General features: G+C 63.1%; 2 protein-coding genes across 4 annotated transcripts; one reads left to right on the forward strand and one right to left on the reverse strand.

Annotated features, from left to right (window-relative positions):
- Positions 1-940: 940 nt before the first annotated feature.
- ZDHHC9 (zinc finger DHHC-type palmitoyltransferase 9) lies at positions 941-12,676 on the reverse strand. Of its 2 annotated transcripts, XM_056491055.1 has the most exons (10): positions 12,615-12,676; positions 11,973-12,281; positions 6,080-6,240; positions 5,251-5,409; positions 3,184-3,321; positions 3,001-3,049; positions 2,666-2,768; positions 2,429-2,532; positions 2,175-2,340; positions 941-1,439 (listed from the first exon to the last, which is right to left on the reverse strand). In XM_056491055.1, the coding sequence occupies exons 2-10, from the start codon at positions 12,137-12,139 to the stop codon at positions 1,335-1,337; spliced, it is 1,152 nt and encodes a 383-aa protein (XP_056347030.1). In that variant the 5' UTR covers positions 12,140-12,281; positions 12,615-12,676; the 3' UTR covers positions 941-1,334. The 2 variants fall into 2 exon arrangements, with proteins under 2 accessions (XP_056347030.1, XP_056347031.1); XM_056491056.1 differs by lacking the exon at positions 12,615-12,676 and having other exon boundaries at positions 11,973-12,592.
- Positions 12,677-14,034: 1,358 nt separating this feature from the next.
- On the forward strand, positions 14,035-20,286 carry UTP14A (UTP14A small subunit processome component). Of its 2 annotated transcripts, none has more exons than XM_056491035.1 (14): positions 14,035-14,140; positions 14,367-14,431; positions 14,573-14,637; positions 15,085-15,227; positions 15,330-15,485; positions 16,293-16,412; positions 16,839-16,933; positions 17,036-17,159; positions 17,243-17,320; positions 17,759-18,122; positions 18,271-18,767; positions 18,927-19,114; positions 19,181-19,280; positions 19,705-20,286. In XM_056491035.1, the coding sequence occupies exons 1-14, from the start codon at positions 14,072-14,074 to the stop codon at positions 20,167-20,169; spliced, it is 2,529 nt and encodes an 842-aa protein (XP_056347010.1). In that variant the 5' UTR covers positions 14,035-14,071; the 3' UTR covers positions 20,170-20,286. The 2 variants fall into 2 exon arrangements, with proteins under 2 accessions (XP_056347010.1, XP_056347011.1); XM_056491036.1 differs by having other exon boundaries at positions 17,759-18,110.
- Positions 20,287-23,590: the final 3,304 nt, after the last annotated feature.

A 23,590-nucleotide genomic window follows, 5' to 3' on the forward strand; every position in this document is an offset into this window, starting at 1 on the left:
GTAGCAGGTTGGGGCGAGTCCCACGGGGCGGGGCACAGGAGCCTGTCCTGGGAGGATGGAACAGGACAGGGCTGGGCTGGCTGCAGGGCATGGCCCGGGCTCCTTCCTGCCTCATTCCAGCTGGGAGCAGCTGGGGCAGCTCTGCCCTCTCGGCCGGGAGAGGAGCAGTGCCAGTGGCCCGTTCACACCCCTCCCCTCCCCTCCTGCCAGCCACAGCCCCAGGGCAAGGAGCGGGGTGGAGGCACCAGGCTCCAGAGGCTGCTGAGAGCACCGAGAGCCCGGCTGGCACCAGAGGCCAGGGACAGAGCAGCAGGCATTTCCCGGTGCCAGGCAGGAGCACACACGGGGCTGGGCAGGCAGGACACCCCAGCAGCCAGCACACCCCTGCAGGGAGGAGCAGGAGTGCCCAGCACTGTGCCCAGCACTGTGCCCAGCACTGTGGGATGGGATCTGCCAGGACACAGAATGGCCTCTCCTCCTCCAGGGACTTCTGTGAGGGTCCTGTGGAGTGGGGGGAGCCCTGCCACGGCACAGAGCTCTCCTACCATCCCCCAGCCTCTCCCCCTCTGCTGAGGACACACAAGTGACCGACACCACACAGCCCTGGGCAGCTGGCACAACCCTGGGAAGGTCCAAGGCTCCCTAAGCCAGACTAGGACGGCTGAGAACAGCAGAGCAAGGCCAGGGGTGGATGTGGGGGTGCAATGACACAACACAGAATGAGGCTGAGGCTCTGCACAGCTGCTGTTCCACAGCTGGGGAGGGCTCAGTGTGGACACCCAGCAGCAGACACAGCCCCAGCAGCAGCCAGGAGCCAGTGGCACAGGCAGACCCTGGCTGCCCCATCCCTCCCAGGGTGGGAAGGAGGGTCCCCTCATAGCTGCTGCCTCGTTACATCACATGGAAAGGAACATGGGAAGAAAGCTACTTAAAAAACCGCTGCCAGCAGAACTCCTCCCCTCTTGTTTGGGTCCTTGGGCCACCAAAACGTCTCCACGCCAACCACAAAACAACGAACGGATGAGAGGAAGGAGGGAGGAGGGGAGAGAGGACGCTGCTGCCACCACTGCTCTCCCCTTCCCTGGGGATTCCTCAGCAGGAGGGAGAGCAGACCCGACCCTGCCCTGCCAGAGGGACAGCCCCAGGCAGAGCTGGGCGGTGGCAGTGCCCCACGGTGACCAGGACGTGCCACCCGCGCTCGCTGTCCCGTGAGGAATGACTAAAGCAAAAGGGCCATGGGGAATCAGGTGCCTGCCATCCAGCCCTTCTCCTCTCCTCCACCACTTCCAGCTTCGATTAGACAAAACAACAAAGTTCTCCCTTCCAAGCAGATGCTAGTGCTCCGCTCGCCCAGCGTCCAGGGGGGGCACTGGGAACTCCCCAGGCGTTCGCTGCTTCTCCTCCGGCAGCTGGGTGTCACTCACAGATGGCACAGGGACCTGGGGAGAGAGGACACAGTGACCTGGAGAGAGGACACAGTGACCTGCAGGGACAGCCCCAGTGCACAGCCTGACATCCCCACACAGGTTCCCCTACTGCCTCCAGCTCCACCTCCAGCGGTCTCAGCTGGGCTTGGGAAAAGGAGAAACCGAAACCAGGGGCCACCCAACAGGCAGAAGAGCAGCTTCAGGAAGAGCTGGAGCACTGGACTGCTCCAGCAGAAGTGTCTGGACTGTGTGCACCAGAGAAGGGCAGCTCGTGCCCAAGCAGGAGCAAGCAGAGCCATTTCCCACCAAGTCTGTGGAATAATTTAGGTGGGAAAGGCACTCTGGAGGTCTCCTGTCAAACTATGTCCTTAAAGCAGGACTAATTTCAAACACAGAGCAGGCTGCCACAACAACTTTCTCAAGGATGGAGATCCCAGGGACAGCCCTGCAGCTCACACACAGCACCAGAACAGGAACAACCTCCCAGCCCTCCCCAGCCCCACCACACTCTATAGGCAGCAGCTCCTGAGCGCTCCCATGGCAGCACTGATCTCCAAAACCACAGCCAGCTGTGATCTCCTCTGAGGAAACCCAAGGAAACCAAGATGCTGCTTTCCAGGCTCAGAGCAAACGAGCTTTCCAGCAGCCTCCTACATGGCCCCCCCATGTTGTTTTGTCCTTCCTAAGTCCCACTCTCAGCTTTCTGTCACTGTCCCAGACCCCCCAGCTCCCAGGGGGATCACTCACGGCACTGGGGGGAGGAATGCTGCCATCCTGCTGCTTCATGGCCCCCTCCTGGGGCTGCCCAGGGCCCTGCGGGGCCGGGGGCTCCTGCGTGCCGGGCGCCCGCGGGCACGAGCCCTCCTGAGCCGTGCTCTCCTCCTGCTGCAGGATGCCCCTTCTGTCCAGGACACTGCAAGGACACGGCCACACCATCAGAGAGCCACGTCCCCCCCAAACCCCAGCAGCAGACAAAGGTCCAGGCTGCCCCCAGAGCTCACCTGGGGGGCAGGGGCCCGCAGAGCACCTCGCAGCAGTTCTTCACTATGTTCCCATGGCTGTAGGGGTTCTGCACGCGGTTCTTCCCAGTCCAGGACCCCTTAATCTGAAATAGTCGGGCACAAGCTCAGGTTTACTGCAAGGACACCCTGCCCCAGCCCCCAGACCCCCGTGCTGTGCACAGCCCTGCCACACTGAGAAGCAGTGGCAGCTCAGAGGAAGGGGAAGGCTCCACTCACGTCCTCGTTGGTTGTCTGATTCAGTGCCACCAGGAAGGTGTGGAACCCCGTCAGCCCCACCACCGACCACAGCGTGAAGAAACAGATCAGCACCTCCAGTACAGTGAGAACAGTTAAGGAACACCCGAGAGCAGCCCCACAAACAACAACTTCTCTTCATCTCCTGGCCTCTGTTTTCTGTTTTGTTCTCCCGCTGCCCACATTGTCATCCAGGGGAAAATGCTCAGAAGTGCACAGAGTGGCCTAGGCAGCCACTCCACTAACCCCCTCCACTAACAGCTCCCACTAACCCCCAGTTTTGGAGAATTCAAGCCCTTGGGACCATGGAAGGATATGTCCCTGGGGTTTCCTTCAACGTGTTCAGAAACCCAATCTTCAGAGATTCTGCAATACAAAAAGAGAGAGATTTGTTCATCTGGAACATCCCGGCGAGCCCAGCTCCCTTCCCCACTCCAGCACTCTGGTTTCCCACCACCATGGGCAGCCTCCCTCCCTCCCAGCTCTCCAGGCAGACTCACTCAGTGCTACGTAGACGATGTTGAAGGTGAAGATGTAGATGGTGAGGAGGGAGAGCGAGAGGATGAAGAGGTAGAAGTAGCGGTAGTTCCTCTTCCCCACGCAGTTGCCCACCCAGGGACAGTGATGGTCGAAGCGCTCTGGGGAAGCCACCAGGAAGATTAGCACTGCCCTGGCATGGCCCTGCCCACCTCTACATCCTGTGCTCCCAACTTCAAAAATCCCCCAGGCTGACAAACAAGTTCAACCCTCTGCTCAGCCAGGACCTCAGATCCTGGCCTCCTTTCAAGAGGTCACAAAGTCAAAAATGTTTTATAATGAGTCATTTCGCACATTAACAGAGAATTAGAGCTTGACCCCTTGTGTGTTTTCTCTCCCTAGGGTGTAACAGCCACAGCACATGAGTTAGATGAAGGCCTGGGGATCCCCAAGTTCTTACCGTGGAATAATGAGGAGAAGGTTCAAAAAATTGCATAAACACACAAAGGCTGGGGGTCTGAAGAGGAGGAAAGGGGTCCAAAAGGATGGGATTTCTGCCTGGAGCAGTGATGCTGACCATGAGCCAGTTACATACACAGGAGGAGGGCAACAACCAGGGCCCCCAGGGAATGGCACAATCTCTGTGCTGATGAAGGAGCTGCTGTCACCTGAGACACAACTCTCCACTGGAACCCTCCAGTCCTGCAAGGCCAGAGCCCAGTGGCACTCTCAAAAATGGGCACAGAGCAGCTGGACTGAGTTATTGCCAAAGTCCTGGCAGAGAGGAACCACCTGGCTCCAGGTTCTGAGCACACCTCAAGCTCCTCCAGGGCACGACGAGGCAGCCTGGACACTCCAGCAGTGCAGAGCTGCCTGGAGTGAGGCTGGTGGGGTCTGTCCCTGTCCCTGTGTCCCTGTCCCCCTGTGTCCCTGTCCCTGTGTCCCTGTCCCTCTGTCCCTGTGTCCCTGTCCCCCTTTGTCCCTGTCCCCCTGTGTCCCTGTCCCCCTGTGTCCCTGTCCCTGTGTCTGTGTGTCCCTGTCCCCCTGTCCCTGTCCCTGTCCCCCTGTCCCCAGCCCCGCTCACCCACGCAGTTGTCGCAGATGCTGCAGTGCGAGGCGCGGGTCTGTCCCTGTGTCCCTGTCCCTGTGTCCCTGTCCCTGTGTCCCTGTGTCCCCGTGTCCCTGTGTCCCTGTCTCCCGTGTCCCTGTCCCTGTGTCCCTGTCCCTCTGTCCCTGTGTCCCTGTCCCTGTGTCCCTGTCCCTCTGTCCGTCCCCAGCCCCGCTCACCCACGCAGTTGTCGCAGATGCTGCAGTGCGAGGTGCAGGTCTGTCCCCGTGTCCCTGTCCCTGTCCCCCTGTCTGTCCCCAGCCCCGCTCACCCACGCAGTTGTCGCAGATGCTGCAGTGCGAGGTGCAGGTCTGTCCCTGTCCCTGTGTCCCTTTCCCTGTGTCTGTGTGTCCCTGTGTCCCTGCTGTCCCCGATGTCCCTGCTGTGTCCCTGTGTCCCTGTCCCCGTGTTCCTGTGTCCCTGTGTCCCTGTCCCTGTGTCTGTGTGTCCCTGTGTCCCTGTCCCCCTGTCCCTGTCCCCCTGTCTGTCCCCAGCCCCGCTCACCCACGCAGTTGTCGCAGATGCTGCAGTGCGAGGCGCAGGTCTGTCCCTGTCCCTGTGTCCCTGTCCCAGTGTCTCTGTGTCTGTGTGTCCCTGTCCCCCTGTCCCTGTCCCTGTCCCCCTGTCCCCAGCCCCGCTCACCCACGCAGTTGTCGCAGATGCTGCAGTGCGAGGTGCAGGTCTGTCCCTGTCCCTGTGTCCCTGTCCCTGTCCCTGTGTGTCCCTGTGTCCCTGTCCCCGCCCCTGTCCCTGTGTCCCTGTCCGTCCCCAGCCCCGCTCACCCACGCAGTTGTCGCAGATGCTGCAGTGCGAGGCGCGGGTCTGTCCCTGTGTCCCTGTCCCTGTGTCCCTGTCCCTGTCCCTGTTCCCCTGTCCCCAGCCCCGCTCACCCACACAGTTGTCGCAGATGCTGCAGTGCGAGGCGCGGGTCTGTCCCTGTCCCTGTGTCCCTGTCCCCCTGTCCGTCCCCAGCCCCGCTCACCCACGCAGTTGTCGCAGATGCTGCAGTGCGAGGCGCGGGGCGGCCGGAAGATCTTGCAGGTGTAGCAGTACTTGAGCTTCACGATCTGGTTGTTGATCTGGAAGTTCTTGATGCGCGGGGGCGGGCGCTGGCCCTGCGGCACCGTCCCGTTGGTGGCCTCTGCGGAGAGGAGCGGGCGCGGATCAGAGCTGCTGCCACCAGCCCCACAGGCCCCAAAGGACAGTTGGCTTCCCTGCCTTTCCTACAGCGGGACTGGAGCCCGCTGGCTCGGAGCTGGAGGCTGCAGCTCTGCTCACGGGGCCAGAGCCAACCTGGCAGCTTGCAGGCAGGAAAGGGGATGCCAGAGCTTCCATGGGCATGTTGAGAGTGGGCTGGGTGTTATCACCTGCATCCACCAAACCCCCTCTCTCCCTGAAGGATAAAGGGGACCCCTCCAAGCTTTCTGCACCCCTTCTCAAAAGCAAACTGAGTTTGTATGTGCATGGCCATGGGAGAGAAAGCAGCAGGTGAAACGGCTCCCAGAGAGGGATGCAGGTACATCGTGCTGCCTTCTTGAGACTGGGCCAAGTACAGTGAGCCAGCAGATTGGGGCAACCCTCACTTTTGGAGGTGCAGCCTCCAAAGATAAGCTCTGCAGGGACTGTAACCTAGAAATGTGCCATTAACAGAGAGGCTTTTCCAGCCCTCAGCAGCTGGGCCTCTCCCCACTCACCAATCTCCATCCCAATGAGGGCTGCCTCTCCCCACTCACCAATCTCCATCCCAATGAGGGCTGCCTCTCCCCACTCACCAATCTCCATCCCAATGAGGGCTGCCTCTCCCCACTCACCAATCTCCATCTCAATGAAGGCTGCCTCGTCGGGCAGGGCCCTGGGGATGACCCCGGGGTCGCTGAAGCTGGTCCTCAGCAGCGTGGCCATGGCGAACAGGAAGAGAACGGCGGCGAACACGGGGATGGCCGGGGACAGCTGCACTGCCAGGTAGCGGCACCTGCGGGCACAGGGCGTGAGCCAGAGCCCAGCCCTGCTCACACTGCAGCACAGGAGCTCTGCAGTGCATCCCTCCACCCCACCACCACAGGGGAACACTCCTGGGGCAGCTCCAACAACCAGGCACCACCACAGCATCTCTGTTTTCCACCAGCTAGGCACGGACACTTCCCAGCCTTTGCTCTGTTTTCAATGCCAGAAACACAAGAAGGCAGCTGCAGAGTCCTTGTCCAATGGAGAGACCATTCCTGCTGCCAAAGGATGGGCCAGACCACTGGGAGAAGCACCCAAAGCCTGCTCAGGGACCCCATGCTGGAAGGCAGGGAAGCCTGTGGGAATGTCTGGCTAACCCCTAAAGAGCAGGAGCTCCCAGCACCACAGAAATTGTTGGGATTAAGTGCATCCTGTGCTTCTTAGGAATGGATTCCTGTGCAAGTGCAACATTCCCATGCAACAAGACATCTGGCTTCCTCTGGCTTTCCTGAGGCAATGGATGAGAATGCTCCAAATAAAGCAGAAAGGCTCCTGCCTCAGGACTTCCTCAGCTAAAAGGGAACAAGGTTTGTTTGCTCTACCAATGCAGCAAGGCCCAGCGAGGAGTTTATGGTGCTGATCTGCTGATGGAGGAGATGCAAAGGGAGCATGGGGCTCATCTCACCATGGCTGTGCTGCTCCTGGACACCCACAGCCATGTCCCCATAGGTGCTGCAGCCCCAGCCATGGGGGCAGAAGTCATGTTTTAGAGACAAACTGGGCTGGAAAAACCCATATGTTACCCTGATTCCTTCAGAAAACCCAAATGATGTTGGGGAGAAGTCCCTATGGAGGGGAACCCCACCGAAATGCCACCACTTGTGCCATGTCTCCCTGCACAGATCCCTTCCCCAGCCCCTGGTGCGGCTGGGCAGCCAGGCTTTCAGGCACCTGGCTTTCCAGCATGCACCCTTTATCCAGCCCAGACTCCTGCTGTTCCAGTCACTTTCCATGGGAGCATCAGGCTGCTGCAGAGAGGGGCCAGGGATTATCCTCCCTGGGCGGGCTGCCATCCCAGGCAAGGCCATAGCCATGACCTCCACAGCACTGTTTAATTCTGGATGGCATTCCCACCACAGATTCCCCAAACACAGTGCAGTTTCCAGCTCCAGCTGGCAGCACTGGGCTCTGCAGGCCCACTGCAGGAACATTTCCTGGGCCAGGGACAGCTCCAGCGCTGTCCCCCTCGTGTGACAGGGACAGAAGGGCTGCACACTGAACCTACAGCTCACCTCAGTCACAGCTGCAACAGCAGCAGCCCACAGCCACAGCCTGGCCCCCACACCAACATCCTTCATTTCACACTCTGCTGTTCCCCAAAACAACGTCCCTGTGCCCAGCCCTGCCCACAGATGGAGAGCTGCAGGGCTGAGCTTATCATCTTCAGGCAGCCCAAGATAACTCTGCATTCCCTTTGCAAGGGCAAAGTCCAGGGACAGCTGCGAGTCAGGCAGCAAGTAAACAAAAACCTTGGAGTGCATTTGGGGTAGAAAGATGGGGTTAGGAACATGGAACATGGATTTAGGAGCAGGTCAGCCTCTTCTCCCAGGCCATCAGTGACAGGACAAGAGGATACAGCTCAAGCTGTGCCAGGGGAGGTTCAGGTTGGACAGCAGCAGGAATTTCCCCATGGAAAGGGTGGTCAGGCAGTGGAAGGGGCTGCTCAGGGAGGTTTGGGGTCCCCATCCCTGGAGGTTCCCAAGGAACAACTGGATGTGGCACTCTGGGCTGGTTGACACAGTGGTGACCAGTCACATGTTGACTTGATAGTCTTGGGGGTCTTTTCCACCCTAAATGATTCTGTGATTATTCCTTGAAAAGCTGGACACTGTCTGCCCCTAAGGGCTCAGCCTGACCCTTGTCCAGCTGATGGCACAGCTTTTGGAGCTGCTGTGACAGCATGAACATATTGTGGGTTTAAATATGGATCCATGAGCTGTGGTAAAGCTGAGCCAGCCCCTCCTGCTTCCACACAGGCTTGGCTTGGCTGCCCTTGGCTGGGCTGGCTTCTTGCAGCTGAGGGCAGAGGTGAGAGCCAGAGGAGCTCCCAGCAGGTGAAACCAGGTGAAACAGGAGCCCACCACGGCTCCTGGCTGTGCCTCCCACCCTCTGAGTGCTGAGGGGGCCTCACTCTGCAGGAGACTTAGGGAACACATCCATGGCAGGGAAAGCAGCCACACAGCCCTGGCTGGGCACTCAGACACTCACCAGCACCTGGGAATCTTCAGTCTGTGCCTTGTCCCTAAGACAATCTCACTGCTCAGGAACAGACATTTAAAGATCTTTTGTCTGGGAGAGCTCAGAGCCAACAGAGATGCTCTGTTGGCATGTGAGGATGCTGCTCCCCCACTCCCAGCACCCTATCTGTGCTCTGGGGCATTTTGTCACCAAAAAGCAGACAATAACAGCACTATCACAACTCATCCTCACAGCAGGGTGGGCTGGGGCAGGAAGGCTGAACAAAGAGACCATTGCAGTGGGGAGCAGGGGGAGCAGCAGCTGGGAGGTGCCATGAGTTAGGGTGCTTGGCTGGTTATTCTGCACCAGTTGGGGAGGTCTGTTGTAATCAGCACATTGAGCAAAGCTCTGGAGGAAGGGGAAAGCCACCATGCCAGCCCTGGTGACAGGGACTGCAGCCACATCTCCCAGGCAGGCCCCAGCAGGGCTCAGCACGAGCTCCTCAGTATCACTCACCCATGTGTCACCTGCAAATCACCTGTTCAACCTTCCTCAGCTACTGCTGAAAAGAAGCTGAACCCAGACACCAAAAACTTCACTTCTATTGAGAGAAATTACAATGATTAAAAAGCACCAATTAACCCACAGTAAGTTCTGACCATGCTTGACACAGATCTAAGCAGAGGTAATGCCAGCTCAGAGACCTCTGTGAGTCTGGGGACACTTAGGACTCTGGAAATCAAAACTAAAAAATAAAGTCACACAAGGGGCAGTGTAGGTATTTTCAACTCATTAAAAAAAAAAAAAAAAAAAAAAGTAGGAAAAACAAAGTGACAAACATGCCTGGGCATTGGGAGATCCAAGAGCAGCCCCTTCCCGTGAGGAGCTGGTGTTGCTGGTGCTGTCCTGCCCCTAACATTTACAGATGTCAGGTTTTGTGCTGAAAAGGCAGAGACAAAAGAAACCCCATTCCCTCCAGCTGAGCGTGGAACTCACTTCAGGAGAGCCAGGAACTGCAAAGGGAACTCCCAGCCCGAGAGCTGGCACTGCATCCCATCATCCCATCATCCCAGCTCCTAGAGGGAGTTTTTACTAGTGCTTTATCTGGTCTTCTCCTCATGCTGGAACACCTCAAGCAGACAGCAGCTAAGTGCCCAACCACAGGCCTGAAATACCATTAGGAGTCTGAAATAACACCAAGAGGATGTGAACCTGTATTTTATGGGACGTGTTAGGGAGCAGCCCCAGGCAAAGCCAGGCCTGGGACCGTGCAGGCAGCAGCCCCAGGCAGAGGGGAGAGAGGTGCCCTTGGGCAGAGGACTCTGGTCCTGCAGAGCCCTTCCTGGAGCCAGCCCAGCCCTGTGCTCTGCCTTCCCAGCAGGGAGGAGTCGGCTCTCAGGTACAGCTCCGAGTCCTGACTCCTGCCAGCTCCAGTTTGCTGCTGGGTGGGGAGATCTCCCCACAGACTGGGGGCTCAGTACACACAGCCTCCCAGCCCTGGGCTGAGCTGGCCACGGAGCAGCTGGCAGCGCTGAAGGCACCCAGAGCAAAGAGCCAGCAGCAGCAGCAGCGCTGCCGTGGGGCTGGGAAGGGGCTGTGCCGTGTCCCCCGCCCTGGGACAGCCCCTCCAGCCCCGGCTGCCGTGGGATGGAGCCCAGCCAGGCAGAGCCGGCTCCTGGCACCCCCAGCCCGGCTCACACAAGGTGTGACTGCGCAAGTGATTCAGCTGAATGGCTCCAGCTCGGCACAGCCCGCAGTGACCGGCGGGAGGGACAGGCTCCTCCGCCCACCGCTGCCAGCCCACTCACCGACTTTAATGGGAAACCGGGAATTTCCATGCCAGCTAAAGGATCGGCCCAGCACCGAGACAAACACAGTGCAAGATCAAGGCTGAGATCCTCGCCCAAAGCTCCCTACACACGCAGGGCTGCTGAGCAGCCAAGCTGTTTATCTCAGCCTGATCAGTGAAACAGAAACCTTGGGGACTGTTTCCAGCAGGGAAGGCAGAATTTAATTCCTATCCCAAATTCAAAAATCCCCAAACAACTTCAAAACAACCTCCTCTCTTTCAAACAAAAAAACACTGAGGTGAGCACTGAAAGAATCAAATGGGTATTTGGATTTTCCCAAACTTTTCCCTATGTCCCCCAGATGATTTAGGCAGAATTCAGAGGTGATCCTGTTCCCAGCAGCATTCCCCCTGCAGAGCCCACCCTGCAGGTCCAGGCACAGCCTGGATGTTTTGGTGCAAGCCACCCCTCCAGAGGCCTCTGCCTGCCAGAGCATGGAAAGGGGCTTCCCAAGGAATCTCCAGCCACGTTCCTCACTAACCACAGCCTAGGTCTGGAAAACAGCCTTGGCTCACTCTCCTGCTACGGACAGGATCCACAGGGAGCCAGAGCAATTATCCCTCAAATCAGTGTTTCTGGTGGAGCAATAAGTGTTTCTGGAGCAGCAATGCTTATTAGTTCTCCCTGTAAGGCAGGAAGGCTCAGCCCCATTATTCAGACAGAAAAAATCCCAAACATCAAACCAAGAGTGGTATCAGTTGGTACCCTGGAATTCAGACTGAGCCAGGGATGATTTGGGCAGGGAACCCAGGAGAGACACGCTGGACCAGGGAATGTGGAAACGAGTTCCCTGGCTTAGGAAGGATGCTGAGGAGGACAGCATCTGGGCCAGGGGATTTTTGGAATTGTAGGAACAGCCAGGGCCTAGCCAGCGACCAGCTCCTTCCACTCCTTCTCCTTAGCTTTGTGAGCTTTTGTGTTACCCAACCCTGTTCCAGCCCTTCTGCTGCCCCAGAACACAAACATGCCCATGGAGACCGAGGAAGGGAAGTTTTGCAGTTGTTTAGCTGACCCAAGCCAGGCAACAGAGGTGTCCTGCCCCCTCCCACATCACCAGCCTGCACAAACACAGGCTTTTCCCTTTTTGCTTGTTTTTCGATTTTAGGATTAGTCTAAGGCCAGCCCAACTCCCCAGGAGAGCGGAGGGAAGGGGGCAGGTCCCTCTTTAACAGCAGGATCAAAGGTTTTGGCTGAAGGTCTTTAGGCTGCCGAGGTGATGAAAGGAGTGGTGGGATCCTTCCCAAACACCAGCACGGCTCTGGCTGCAGAGGCCGGGGTAGGTCAGACTGGCAGGACCCCCAAGCTCATTAATGCCCTGCTGGGGTCCCTCACGGCGGGGCTGATGTGGGGGCTGCTTTTCCCCCCTGGGCAGGGCAGGGACACAGGCTGGGCCCCAGGCTGCAGCGGCAGTGCCCTTGCACCCTGCTTGTCCTGGAGCCAGGAACGCCCGGGACCAGCGACTGCCAAGTGCCAGACAGAAGGTGACCCACGGGGAACAGGGCCGGTGTCACCATTCACCTCAAAACACCCAGGCTCGGTCTGCTGAGGGTGAGGAGGCAGATGTGGACAGGGAGAGCCGCGCTCAGCCAGGCTGCACCGTGCCAGGCCCTCCCGAGGCCCCGGGCACACCGGCCCATCCCCGTCCCCGGCCCCGTTCCCCCGGGGAACTCACTCGAAGGCGAAGAAGAGGGCGCAGGTGCCGAGGATGAGGAAGAGCGTCAGGTAGAAGATGCCCTTCTGCCGGGCCATCATGATGCGGCCGTCGCAGCAGAAGGTGTTCCTGCCCGGCAGCTTCTCCCATTTCCGAACCACCTTCTTCCTCGCCACCATCACCGACATGGCGGGGCCGTCACTGGGGCGGCAGCGGCCGCCGCACGCTCGGGCGCTGCTGCTGCTGCTGCTGCTGCTGCTGCTCCGCCGCCCGCGCGCCCGGCATCATCGGGGCCCCGCGGGGCCGCGCTGGGCTGGGCTGGGCCGGCGGCTGCGGGAGAGGCAACGGGGAGAGCGCTCGGTCAGCACCGGGACGGCGGCACCGGCCGTCGCCATGGAAACCCCGCGCCCGGGAGGGGCGGTGCCGTGGGGATCCGCCGGGGAGGGGGCGCGGGGCGCGGCCAAGGGAGACCCTGGGCTGGGCGGGAGGGGGCGGCGGGGCGGCTCCGCCACCGGGAGGGGACGCGGCAGGGCCGGGCCACACGGGGCAGGGCAGCCGCGGCTGTGCGGGCGCGCCGGGATGAGGCGGGGAGAGAGCGGAAGGGAAGGGGTAGAGAGGAGACGGGAGAGGACGGGGAGGGAGGGGCCCCGCGCCGCCGCTCACCCGGTGCCGGTGCCGCACGGGCCGCGCCGGTCGCTCCCTCCGCGCCGGGCGGGGCCGCCACGCCCCGCGCCCCAATGGGGCGGGGCCGCCGCTGCCATTGGTCCCGCCGCGCCCTCCGCCCCGCCCCGCCGCTTCCCGCCTTCCCATTGGGCTCGTGCCCTGTCACTCCGCGGAAGCTCCTCCCACCCCGCCGCTTCTTGCCGCTCCATTGGCCACCAGCGCTGTCACTCCGCGGCAACTCCTCCCTCCCCGCTGCTTCTCGCCGGCCCATTGGCTGTCCGCTCTGCCACTCCGCGAGCCGGCCCCGCCCCGGTGCGGACAAGGGAGGGCGGGGCAGGGGCGGGGCCCGGCACGTGGCGGGGGCGGGGCCGGGCGCGGTGCGGCGGGGCCGGGGGGGCTCCGGTGCGGCGGGGGCGGCGGCCCCGATTTGGCTCGGGCCGGCCCCGCCCCACCCCAGCGGCTCCCGCCAGATCTCCCGGTGCAGCCCCCGGCGGGGCACGACCGGCGCCCCCTCCCCGTTCCTTTTACGTTTTCTCCCATCGGTTGCCCACAAGGACGGCGTGGAGGGAGCGGGATGCTCCCGTCGTGCGTCCCCCGCCCCTCCCGCACATTGCCACATTTGGCACGGTAGTTTTCACACGGTTTCGCACACCCAGACGCGTGGGTTGGGTCTGGAGAGCCCCCCAGGATGGCATCCCCGTTATCCCGCCACCGGAACGCCATCCATCCCCGGCACCCCGGCTCGGGGCATCCCGCCCCCGGCAGTCCCACGGACCGCGCTCCCGCCGCGCACGTGGCCGCCAGCACGGGCAGGGCCGGGAGCGTCGAGCCCGAGGGAAAACACCGAATTTCCCCGCGGTTGTTGCCATGGAGACGCGAGCAGAAGGGGAACCGCTCGTGGTGCCCCCGGCACCGGCAGGGCCCTGCCCGAGCCCCCGTGCGCCCAGCCCGGCACGGAGGAGAGCGACAGAGAGGGCGAGCGCGGGTGCTGCGGTGACAGACACCGGCTGCCCCTCGCAGCTGAGAGCTCCGTGTATTCGCCCACACGGCCATCTGAACCCCATCAGCCCCAGAAATGCGCCCCGGAGCCGGGTCTGGCCCCGCGCCCGCGGCACTGGCGCGTCTCGGGGGAAGCAGCGAGCCCCGGAATCCCCGGGGCAGGGCGACCCGCGAGGGTCACGGGCGGAGCGCAGACCCGCAGAGCTGCCCGGCGAAGCGGGGGCGCCCCGGCAGGCCCAGAGCTGTCCCGGAGCCTCAGGGTCCCCCCGTCCGTGGCCAGCACGGCGGGTCCGTGCCCGCTCCCTCCCGGGTCCCCTCGGTCCCCACCGCCTCTCCCGCCCCGCCCGCGGCCCCGCTGCCATGGCAACCCGGACGTCACCGGGGCGCGCTTTGCGGCAGGACGCGCGGGCTGGGCGCGACACTCGGCGGCGCTTGCGGCAGTACCGGCGTGCGGGGCCATGGCGGAGGAGGAGGATCCGGCAGCGGCGGCGGCGGCGGCCGGGAGCGGCAGCGACAGCGAGGAGGGGGTGAGTGGGGAGGAGAGAGCGCGACGGGCTCTACGGGCGGCCTCCACCTCTGGTTTCGGGGCTTCGGGCGCTCTCCTGGCCGCGGTGGGCGCAGCGGAGGGCGGCGTGGCCTGGCCGGGGTGCCGGGCCCGGCCGGGCGGTGCTGTGGGGACACCGGGCGCACGGGGCACTGCGGTCACCGCCGCTGTGCCGGGCCGGCTCTGTGACCGCGTGTGCCCTGTGGCAGGAGGATGGCGAGCGGCGGCACCGGCAGCTCCTGGAGGCGATCAGCGCCCTGTCCGGACGGAAACGGTGAGTGGGGATGCGGGGGTCCCGCGGGGCGGCCCCGGGGCTCCTGCGGCACAGGAACGGGGGCGCCCTCGGCCCCAAACCCTCCAGGGCACCCGGGGACACGAGGGACCTTTGGGGTTGTTTTCTGACCCTCTCTCGCAGGCGGAAGCTGGCGGAGCGCTCGGAGGCCAGCGGGCAGGTGTCCGAGTTCAATGTCACCTGCAAAGGTGAGGCAGGGAGCCGGGCAGGGCTCAGGGGTCTGGGGCAGGGACAGCTCCCTCACCTGGCACGGGCTGGGCTCGGGGGTCTGGGGCAGGGACAGCTCCTTGACCTGGCACGGGCTGGGCTCGGGGGTCTGGGGCAGGGACAGCTCCCTCACCTGGTACGGGCTGGGCTCGGGGGTCTGGGGCAGGGACAGCTCCCTCACCTGGTACGGGCTGGGCTCGGGGGTCTGGGGCAGGGACAGCTCCCTCACCTGGCACGGGCTGGGCTCAGGGGTCTGGGGCAGGGACAGCTCCCTCACCTGGTACGGGCTGGGCTCGGGGGTCTGGGGCAGGGACAGCTCCCTCACCTGGCACGGGCAGGGCTCGAGGGTCTGGGGCAGCACTGCCCACCCAGAGCCCCTGTGAGGGCAGGGATAGCTCCCTCACCTGGCACGCCACACCTGTGCACAGGTGCTGGGGAGAAGCTGGTGCTGTCGGAGCTGCTGCAGCCCATCCATCCCAAATCCACGCTGGGCAGCGTGAGGAAGGAGCTGGCCAGAGTGAAGCGGAGGGCGGCAGTGGAGCTGCCACTGAGCAAAGAGGAGGCCAAGAGGGTGAGTGCAGGGAGCCAGGGAGGGCTGAGCTGAGCCCCAGGGCCCTCCTGCCCCGCCCTGATGGCAGCACCACCCTTCTCTGCCCGTCCTGTTCCCCTGCAGGTGGTGAGGGAGGCTGCCTACGTCACCACCTCGAAGGACGTGGGCAAGTGGCAGCAGGTGGTGCAGCAGAACCGGCGTGCAGAGCAGCTGGTGTTCCCCCTGCGGCAGGACATCGCCACTGTCACCCCCCTGGAGAGGGCCACCTCGGCCTGGAAGGTGCCCACGGGGGCTGGGGTGGCTCTGGGGGTCACTGGGGCAGGTGGATGGCTCCTGGCTGTGCTGGGGCAGTGCTGGAGGTGGGGCTGGCACTGGGCAGGTGCCTGCTGAGCTGGGGAAAGTCAGAGGGGCAGTCTGTGCTCCTCACACAGAGCAGGGGTAAATTCCATCTGGGACAAGCCAGGTGAGGTGTGAGCAGAGGGTTTGGAGCCTGCTCTGTCCCCTCTCCTCCTTGTAGCCTCTCAGGGCCAGGCACGTGGGAGTGTCCCTTGGTGTCCCACAAGTGCTGAGACAGAGGGGATTGGTTCACCAAATCCTGCATGCCTGGAAACAGTCCTTACAAAAGACGGATGTGATTGGTTTTGAATGCAAGTTCCTGTGGGGTTGTGCTGCTGGAGGAAGCCACTGCCATCCCTGGGAGATGGGGAGGGGAGGCAGCCCTTGCTGAGCTCCCACCAAATCTGTCACTCACTGACCTGCCCAAAGCTCCCTTTCTGTTTTGGAGGGACATGGCATTGCATGGCCTGGAACTCTGCTCCATGCTCCTTGTGTAGTGTCACCTGTTCAGCACTTCTGGCAGCTGGGAGACATTTCTGTAGTGTGGGGGGAATTCTGCCTGCCCTCATCTGGCCAGGGGCTGTGATGTGGCACCTGTGAGTGGGGCTGTGACCACCCGGTCCCCCAAGTGGGGGTCACTTCTCTGGGCTTTCCACAGAGCTACTGGGGCAGTGGGAATGGATGGGGACATCCAGGGGAGTGCTGGCCCTTGCAGTTCTCATTCTCTTGCTGTGTCTGCTGTCCCAACAGGCCCGAACTCCACTGGAGCAGGAGATCTTTGGCTTGCTCCACAAGACACAGCAGCCCATCACAGACCCACTGCTGACAGCAGAGGAGGTGGCCTCGGTGCAGGCCATGAGCTTGGAGGAGGTGAGGCTGCAGCCTGCTGGGCCCTGGCTCTGGGAGCCTCTTCCTTAGCCCCATTCCTCACCCTGTGCTCCTGGTGCTCACCCCGTGTTCCTGGTGCTCATCCCATGCCCCCCATGCCTCACCCCATGCCCCCCATGCCTCACCCCTGCCCCATGCCTCACCCTGCCCTGGTGCTCAGCCCTGCCCCATGCCTCACCCTGCCCTGGTGGTTACCTCATGCCCCCCATGCCTCACCCCATGCCCCCCATGCCTCACCCCTGCCCCATGCCTCACCCTGCCCTGGTGCTCAGCCCTGCCCCATGCCTCACCCTGCCCTGGTGCTCACCCCATGCCCCCCATGCCTCACCCCATGCTCCCCATGCCTCACCCCATGCCCCCCATGCCTCACCCCTGCCCCATGCCTCACCCTGCCCTGGTGCCCGGCAGGCGCGGCGCCGGCGGGCAGAGCTGCAGAAGGCCCGGGCACTTCAGTCCTACTACGAGGCCAAGGCTCGGCGAGCAAAGCGGATCAAGAGCAAGAAGTGAGGCTGAGGCTGTGCTGGGCTGTGCCCCTGCTGGGCTGGGAGGGCTGGGAGGGCTGGGAGGGCTGGCCCTGCCCAGCCCCTGAGCCACCCCTGCCCCAGGTACCACCGCGTGCTCAAGAAGAGCCGGAGGCGCCAGGCCCTGAAGGAGTTTGAGCAGCTGCACAAATCGGACCCTGCGGCCGCCCTGGCACGGCTGGAGGAGCTGGAGCAGCTCAGGATGCAGGTGCTGCCTGGGCACCCCTGCCCACCCCTCGGGAGGGCCCTGCTCCCTGGGGAGCTCTGTGTGTGATGCTTCTCCTCCCCCAGGAGCGGATGAGCCTGAAGCACCAGAACAAGGGGAAATGGGCCCGATCCAGAGCCATTATGGCTAAGTATGACCTCGAGGTGAGATGGAGCCCCAGAAGGGTTTGGTGGGTAGGGGCCTTAAAGCTCATCCAGTTCCACCCCCCTGCCATGGGCAGGAACACCTTCCACTACACCAAGTTGCTCCTAGCCCCGGCCAACCTGGCCTTGAACATTTCCAGGGATGGGACAGCCACAACTTCTCTGAGCAATCTCTGCCAGGGCCTCCCCACCCTCCCAGGGAAGAATTTTTTCCCAATGTCCCATCTATCCCTGCCTTCTGTCAGTGTGCAGCTATTCTCCCTTGTCTTGTCCCTCCAAGCCATGCTATAAAGGCTCTCTATTTTATAACCCGTTTATCCCCTGGAATGCCATGACAGGGTTCTCAGCGCTGCTTGGGGAAGGGAGGGAGGCTGAGGTGGGCAGGGAAGGTTGGCAGTGTTGTCTGTGCCCTGTGTGTGAGCCCCTCGGTGCCCCCAGGCCCGCAAGGCCATGCAGGAGCAGCTGGCCAGGAACAAGGAGCTGATGCAGAAGGTGCGGGTGGAGCCGCCCGAGGAGGAGGAGGAGCCCTGTGAGGTGCCCGAGGGGGACACCCCGGCCCTGCCCACACCCACCGGGGCCAATCCCTGGATGCTGGGCAAGCCCAGTGGCCCAGCCCCGGAGCCTGAGGCGCAGGAGGGTCCAAGAGATGACACAGTGCCTGGTGCTGTGGAGAGCAAGGACGAGATGGAGGAGGAGGAGGAGGAGGAGCTGTCGGAGGAAGAGGCTCTGCTGCAAGACTTCGAGCAGAAGCGGCGGGAGCGGAACCCGCAGGGGCACAGTGAGGAGCGTGGTGAGGAGCGTGGTGAGGAGCTCGAGGCCCTGAGCTGGGTGGGCTGGCAGTGCTGGGGGCTGGACTAAGGAAGGGAGATCTGGGGACAGTTTTTGGCTGGTTTCACACAGCTGTCCTGACTCTGCCATGTGGAGTGACCATTTCTACCCTCAACATGTAGGTGCTGATGAGACTGAGGCCAGTGCTGAGGAGCCCAGGGACAGCCCAGTTCCCCCAGCCTGTGCTAAGGAGCTGGAGGACAGCCCAGTGTCCCCAGCCTGTGCTGAGGAGCTGGGGGACAGCCCAGTGTCCCCAGCCTGTGCTGAGGAGCCCAGGGACAGCCCAGTCCCCCCAGCCTGTGCTGAGGAGCTGGTGAGCCCAGGGCCAGAGCCGCCCCCTCAGGCCCAGGAGCAGCTCCTGCTCTCAGAGCAGCTGCACCGCGTGCAGACCATGGAGGATGTGGAGAATCTGGCCAAGGAGGAGCCTGTGGAAGAGCAGGAGAAGCTGGTAGCCCCGAGGGCAGGGAAGAGAGCACGGCAGCAGGAGGAAGGCAGAGCTGGGGACAGACAGACCGAGAAAACAGCAGCCAAGAGGAAGATGATCAGCCTGGAGGCTGTGCTGGATGGCAAGCCCCAGCAGATGGACTTCCCCAGCCTGCCTGTGGTCCTGGAGGAGGAGGTGAGCTCCCCAGTACCCAAAACACCCATCCAGTAACGCCCAGTAACTTTCACCCCCTTCCCACTCTCCCCAGCACCCACAAACCCTCTCCCAGTGCCTCCCAGTTTGTCCCAGTGCCTCCCAATAACCCTTAGCCCCCCGTGGCTGGTCCCTGTGCAGGAGGGCGGCGTGGAGCAGCGAGGGGCGATCACGGAGGCCTTTGCTGGGGACGACGTGGTGGCGGATTTCCGCCGGGAGAAGCGCAAGGCGGAGGAGGCGGCGAAGCCGCAGCCGCTGAACCTGGTGCTGCCGGGCTGGGGCGAGTGGGGCGGCACGGGGCTGAAACCCAGCGCCAGGAAGGTCAAGAGGTGAGTGGGGGAGAGCTCAGGGGTGTCCCCAGCCCCGTGCCAGCCCTGACCCCTCACTGCCCACAGGTTCCTGATCAAGGCGCCGCCGGCGCCGCCGCGGAAGGACCGGCACCTGCCCCACGTCATCCTGAGCGAGGAGCGCAACATCCACGCGGCAGCACATCAGGTGGGGCACCCTGCTGCCCGTGGCAGCTGCAGCTGGGCAAGCCTGGGGCAGTCCTGTGATCCCTTCCCAGAACATCCACAATCCCTGCCTGCAATCCCTGCCCAGAGCTTGGCTTCCAGCTCAAACAGCTCGGAAATGAATGGGGAGGGATGTACAGGGCCGCTCCCTTGGAGGTGGTGGGGATGGACAGGGCTGCTCCCTTGGAGGTGGTGGGGATGTATAGGGCTGCTCCCTTCAAGGTGGTGGGGATGGACAGGGCTGCTTCCTTGGAGGTGGTGGTTGGTCCAGCCTTCTTGGGCTCTGCTGGCAGCAGAAAGGGAAGCAGAGTGTGAGTGGGTCCTGGACAAGTGGGCAGCAGTGGGCCCTGGGGGCTGGAAAAGCTGGGCAGGGTGGCTGGGGCCGTTACCCTGCGGTGTCCCCACAGGTCAGCGAGCTGCCCTTCCCCTTCGAGCGGCACCAGCAGTTCGAGCAGAGCATGCGGACGCCCGTGGGCCCCACGTGGAACACTCAGCGCGCCTTCCAGAAGCTCACAGCCCCTCGGGTCATCACCCGCAGCGGCCACATCATCCAGCCCATCTCGGCAGAGGACGTCCCCGACACAGCCCCTGGAGGCGGGGCCAGGCTCGGGGGAGAGGCCATGCCCGGGAGGAGGGCTGAGCCAAGGGGGAAGGCTGTGCCCAGGAGGAAGGCAGTGGGGGGAAAGGCTGAGTCCAGGGGAAAGGCTGAGCCCATGGGTAAAGCTATGGGGGGGAAGGCTGTGCCCAAGGGGAAAGCTGTGCCCAAGGGGAAGGCTGTGCCCAAGGGGAAGGCTGTAGGGGGAAAGGTTGAGTCCAGGGGAAAGTCTGTACCTGGGAAGAAGGCACAGCCCCAGCACCACAGAGCGAGGTAGCTCTGTGTCTGCAGCCTGGGGGCTTGAACTGGAGCCAGCAGAGGAACCAGGAGCAGCTCCTGGTTCTGTCCAGTTGCTTCTCCCTCTTTCTCTGCAATAAAACCCAGGGCTGCCCTTCCTGTGCTGTCTGCATGGCTGCCGTGGCAGTGTCCAGGGCTGGGTTGGGCCAGTGCCCCCCATCCTGTCTTTGGGGTCCATGCAGGGTCTGGTGCTTTGGCTGAGTTGAAGGTGAGAGCTCGGTCAAGAGCTCATAGTGGGGCACACCTGGGAGCATGGTGAGGGTCTGGAATAGCTGCCAACATCCTGTCCTGTGCCTTTGTCTTTTATATCCCCATTTTGTACCTATAGAGATTTTTAAATATTGGCCAAAGGGCCTTTCTCCCCACCTTGTCATGCTGAGCACACCTTGGGGGTGTTTCTCAGAACTCCCAGAATACCTGCTCAGCCCTAATAAACCTGGTCACCTGGAAATGGCTCTGTCAGGTGCTGCTGCTGCTCTGCACGTGCTGGGAGCTGGCTCTGTCCAGGGGCAGCCCCCACTCCTGCTGCCCAGCTCTGTGCCCAGCCACCCCTCGGAGTGAGACAGTGAAATGCCTCTCGGGGTGGTTGGAGCATCCAAGGATGTGCTGAGCCTTAGGGCCTGGGCAGGGATCCCTGCAGGCCTCTCCCCTGCTCACAGCTGGGCTGTGCTTAGCGCCAGTTGCAGAAACACTTCCCGGCCCCGGCGCAGGAGCTGGAGCTGCTGCTGATCCCAGGAAATGTGTCCGTCGTGTCAAGGACGCCTCCTCCCACCTCGGCACCGCTGCCCGCCCCGGGCACGGCGTGTCCCCAGGCAGGGCTGCCCTTGTCCCGTGCGGAGCAGGAGCCGGGGGTCGTTCTGAGGGGCCGGGATGTGAACTGGGAGTAGCCCCGTGCTGACCGCGGGTGTTCCGTGACCGCGGGGCTCCGGGCGCTGCCTCTCCCCGGGCTGGGAGGGGGCTGGGGGCCTCGGAGCCGCAGCTGTGCCGGGGGACCCCCCGAGTGTCCGCGGCACCCGGGGCGGGGGTCAGAGTGCGCTGGCCCGTGATGGGGCCACGGTTGTGTTGCTTGGGAAAAAAAAAAAAAAGAAAAAAAAAAAAAAAAAAGAAAGGAAAGGAAGCGGAGAGCATTTCCGTGCCGTGACGCCGAGAGCCCCTCGCGAGCTGGTGGCCCCAGCACAGCCCGCGTCCCTCTGCCATGGGAAACCTTCGCCCCGGGCATGTCGTGAAGGGCAGGGGATGTTTGTTTGTTTTAGCAAAAGCCGAGGCGCCCTAAGCAGGGGCAGGCAGCCCCTCCAGCTGCCCGCAGCCCCCAGAGCCCCCCAGCCCCCGGAGATCCCTGCGGCACCGCCGTCCCTGTCCCTCTGCAGGGGCCCTCCCCTGCCTGCCCCGGCCAATGGCTCTGCCTTCCTCCTCCCCAGCCCGGACAGTGTTTGGCTGGACACGATGGGCTGTCCCGGCAGCCAGCCACCTCCTCCGCTCCGGCCCGGGATGCTCGGGGTACCCGGGCTGCGAACGGGCCGGGGGGGCTGTCCCAGCAGGGTTCGGGGTGCGGGGTTCGAGGTGCGGGGTTCGCAATGCGGGGTTCGGGATCCTGTCCTGCTGTTTGCCTCTGCAGGGAGGGGAACCCCCACACACCTTCAGCCCTCGAATTTGTCCCACCCCACGGCCAAGGATGCTGCTGCCGTGCGTGGCGTCCCCTGTGTCCCTGAGCAGGGGGCACTGCCCTGCCCCAGCCTGAACTGGGACGTCCCGGATGTGATGCTCCCTCCAGGGCCGGGAAGGTGGTGGCACCAGGACAGTCCCCAGGAGCAGATCCTGCAGAGGAGCGAGGCCGGAGGGTCTAGCACCAGTTCAGAGCGGGGACAAGCAGGTCTGCATTGGATCGCCAGGACCTGCCGAGGTGCAGATCAATGTGTGGATCCCTCACACAGAGCTGGTGGGTCTGGCAGCCTGAGCGTGGGTGATGCTCAGCGTGGGAGGGAACATCTGGATCTGCCTCGTCCTGTGAGGAACGGCAGCACTGGACTGGACTGGCTTGAACTGGGGCTGCCGGTATCCAGAGATGCTTCAGAAATAAACGGGGACAGCGTTAGCACGAGCTGCTGGCTTGAGTAGGAGGGACCCTGGTTCGGGGGGACCCTCGTGCCGACATCCCGGCCCCTGCAGGCTCCTGCCTCAGCACAGGCGCCTCTGGAGCCCCGCACCGCAACAACGCTTGTCCGCCCGACTTCTCTGCAGAAATGGATTTACTGGGCACGGGAGCTTGGGGTTTTTCAATTAATAACCCGCTTCGGGTCTGCCGCAGGAAAGGGGGATGCCAGGGATGTCCGCTGGCAGCTCCCAGGGCGGCGGGGAAGGGGGCGAGAGCCCTTTGAGAGCGGACAGAACGGCCCGGGGAGCCTGGCACGGCCGCGGGCCGGGGCGGCTCCCGGCAGGGACTTCCCCGGCCTGATGTCGCCGTCCCCGTGACAGCAGGGCCGGCCGCAGCCGAGCCGAGCAGAACCGGGACAAAGCGCTGTTGTCGGGGGCCACGGCGCTGGCCGCGGGAGCCCCGGCGCGGCCGTGCGGGCGCGGAGCCCTCCCTCGGCCGCGTCCCCCGAGAGCCGCCAGCGGCTGCGGTTGCTCTTACTGGCCTACTTTCTGCTGGGCTACGTCAAAGCCGGGCTTACCGAGCCGGGAGCCGCGGCGAGGGCGGCCCGGCCGCTCCCGGTGCCAGCGGGGAGCGGGGCTAATCCGGGCCCGGGGCCGCCCCGCTGGCTGGCACACGGGCGGTGGGCAGCGGGCAGGGCGGGGGGCGGGCACGGCGCCACCGGGACCCCCGGGCACGGAGCCACCGGGAGCGAGGGCCGCCCCGGCCCGGGGAGCTGCCGGTGCAGCCCGGCTCATGCACAGGCGTCCCGGGAGGCCGGTGGGAGCGGGATGGAGTGAAAGGCGGATTTAAAATCAACAAACAAAAGGCTTTTGGTCGCTGTTTTTTTGGGGGTTGGGGGGGGGGGGGTTTGTTTCTTTTTTTGTTATCTTTTTTTAATGCGGGCTATAAATAACCTGTAAAATATTTCGTCTGGGCTGTTTCTGCAGCTGAAATCTTGTCCCTCTGGCTTTCCAAGCTCAGGATGTGAGTGCGAGCACTGGGGCTGCCATGGAGCACCCTGGGCTGGGTCCCTGGAGTCCTGTACCTTCGCTTGTTGGGATCGGGGAATTTCCGTGTCCCTGAACACCTCCAGCCCCCATGGGCTGGAAATGGTCCTCCCCAGAATGGGCCTGAGCTCCACTCCCCGGGGTGGGAGAGGGGCTGAGCACCCGACCGGAGGGAGGGAGAGGCTCAGCCTGGCACAGTGCGGGACAAACAGCGCAGGGGAGGCAAGTCCGGGGTTGGAACGCCGGGCTAAGAAATGCTCTCC

This window comes from Oenanthe melanoleuca, chromosome 4A (genome assembly GCF_029582105.1).
Source record: "Oenanthe melanoleuca isolate GR-GAL-2019-014 chromosome 4A, OMel1.0, whole genome shotgun sequence".
NCBI lineage: Eukaryota > Metazoa > Chordata > Aves > Passeriformes > Muscicapidae > Oenanthe > Oenanthe melanoleuca.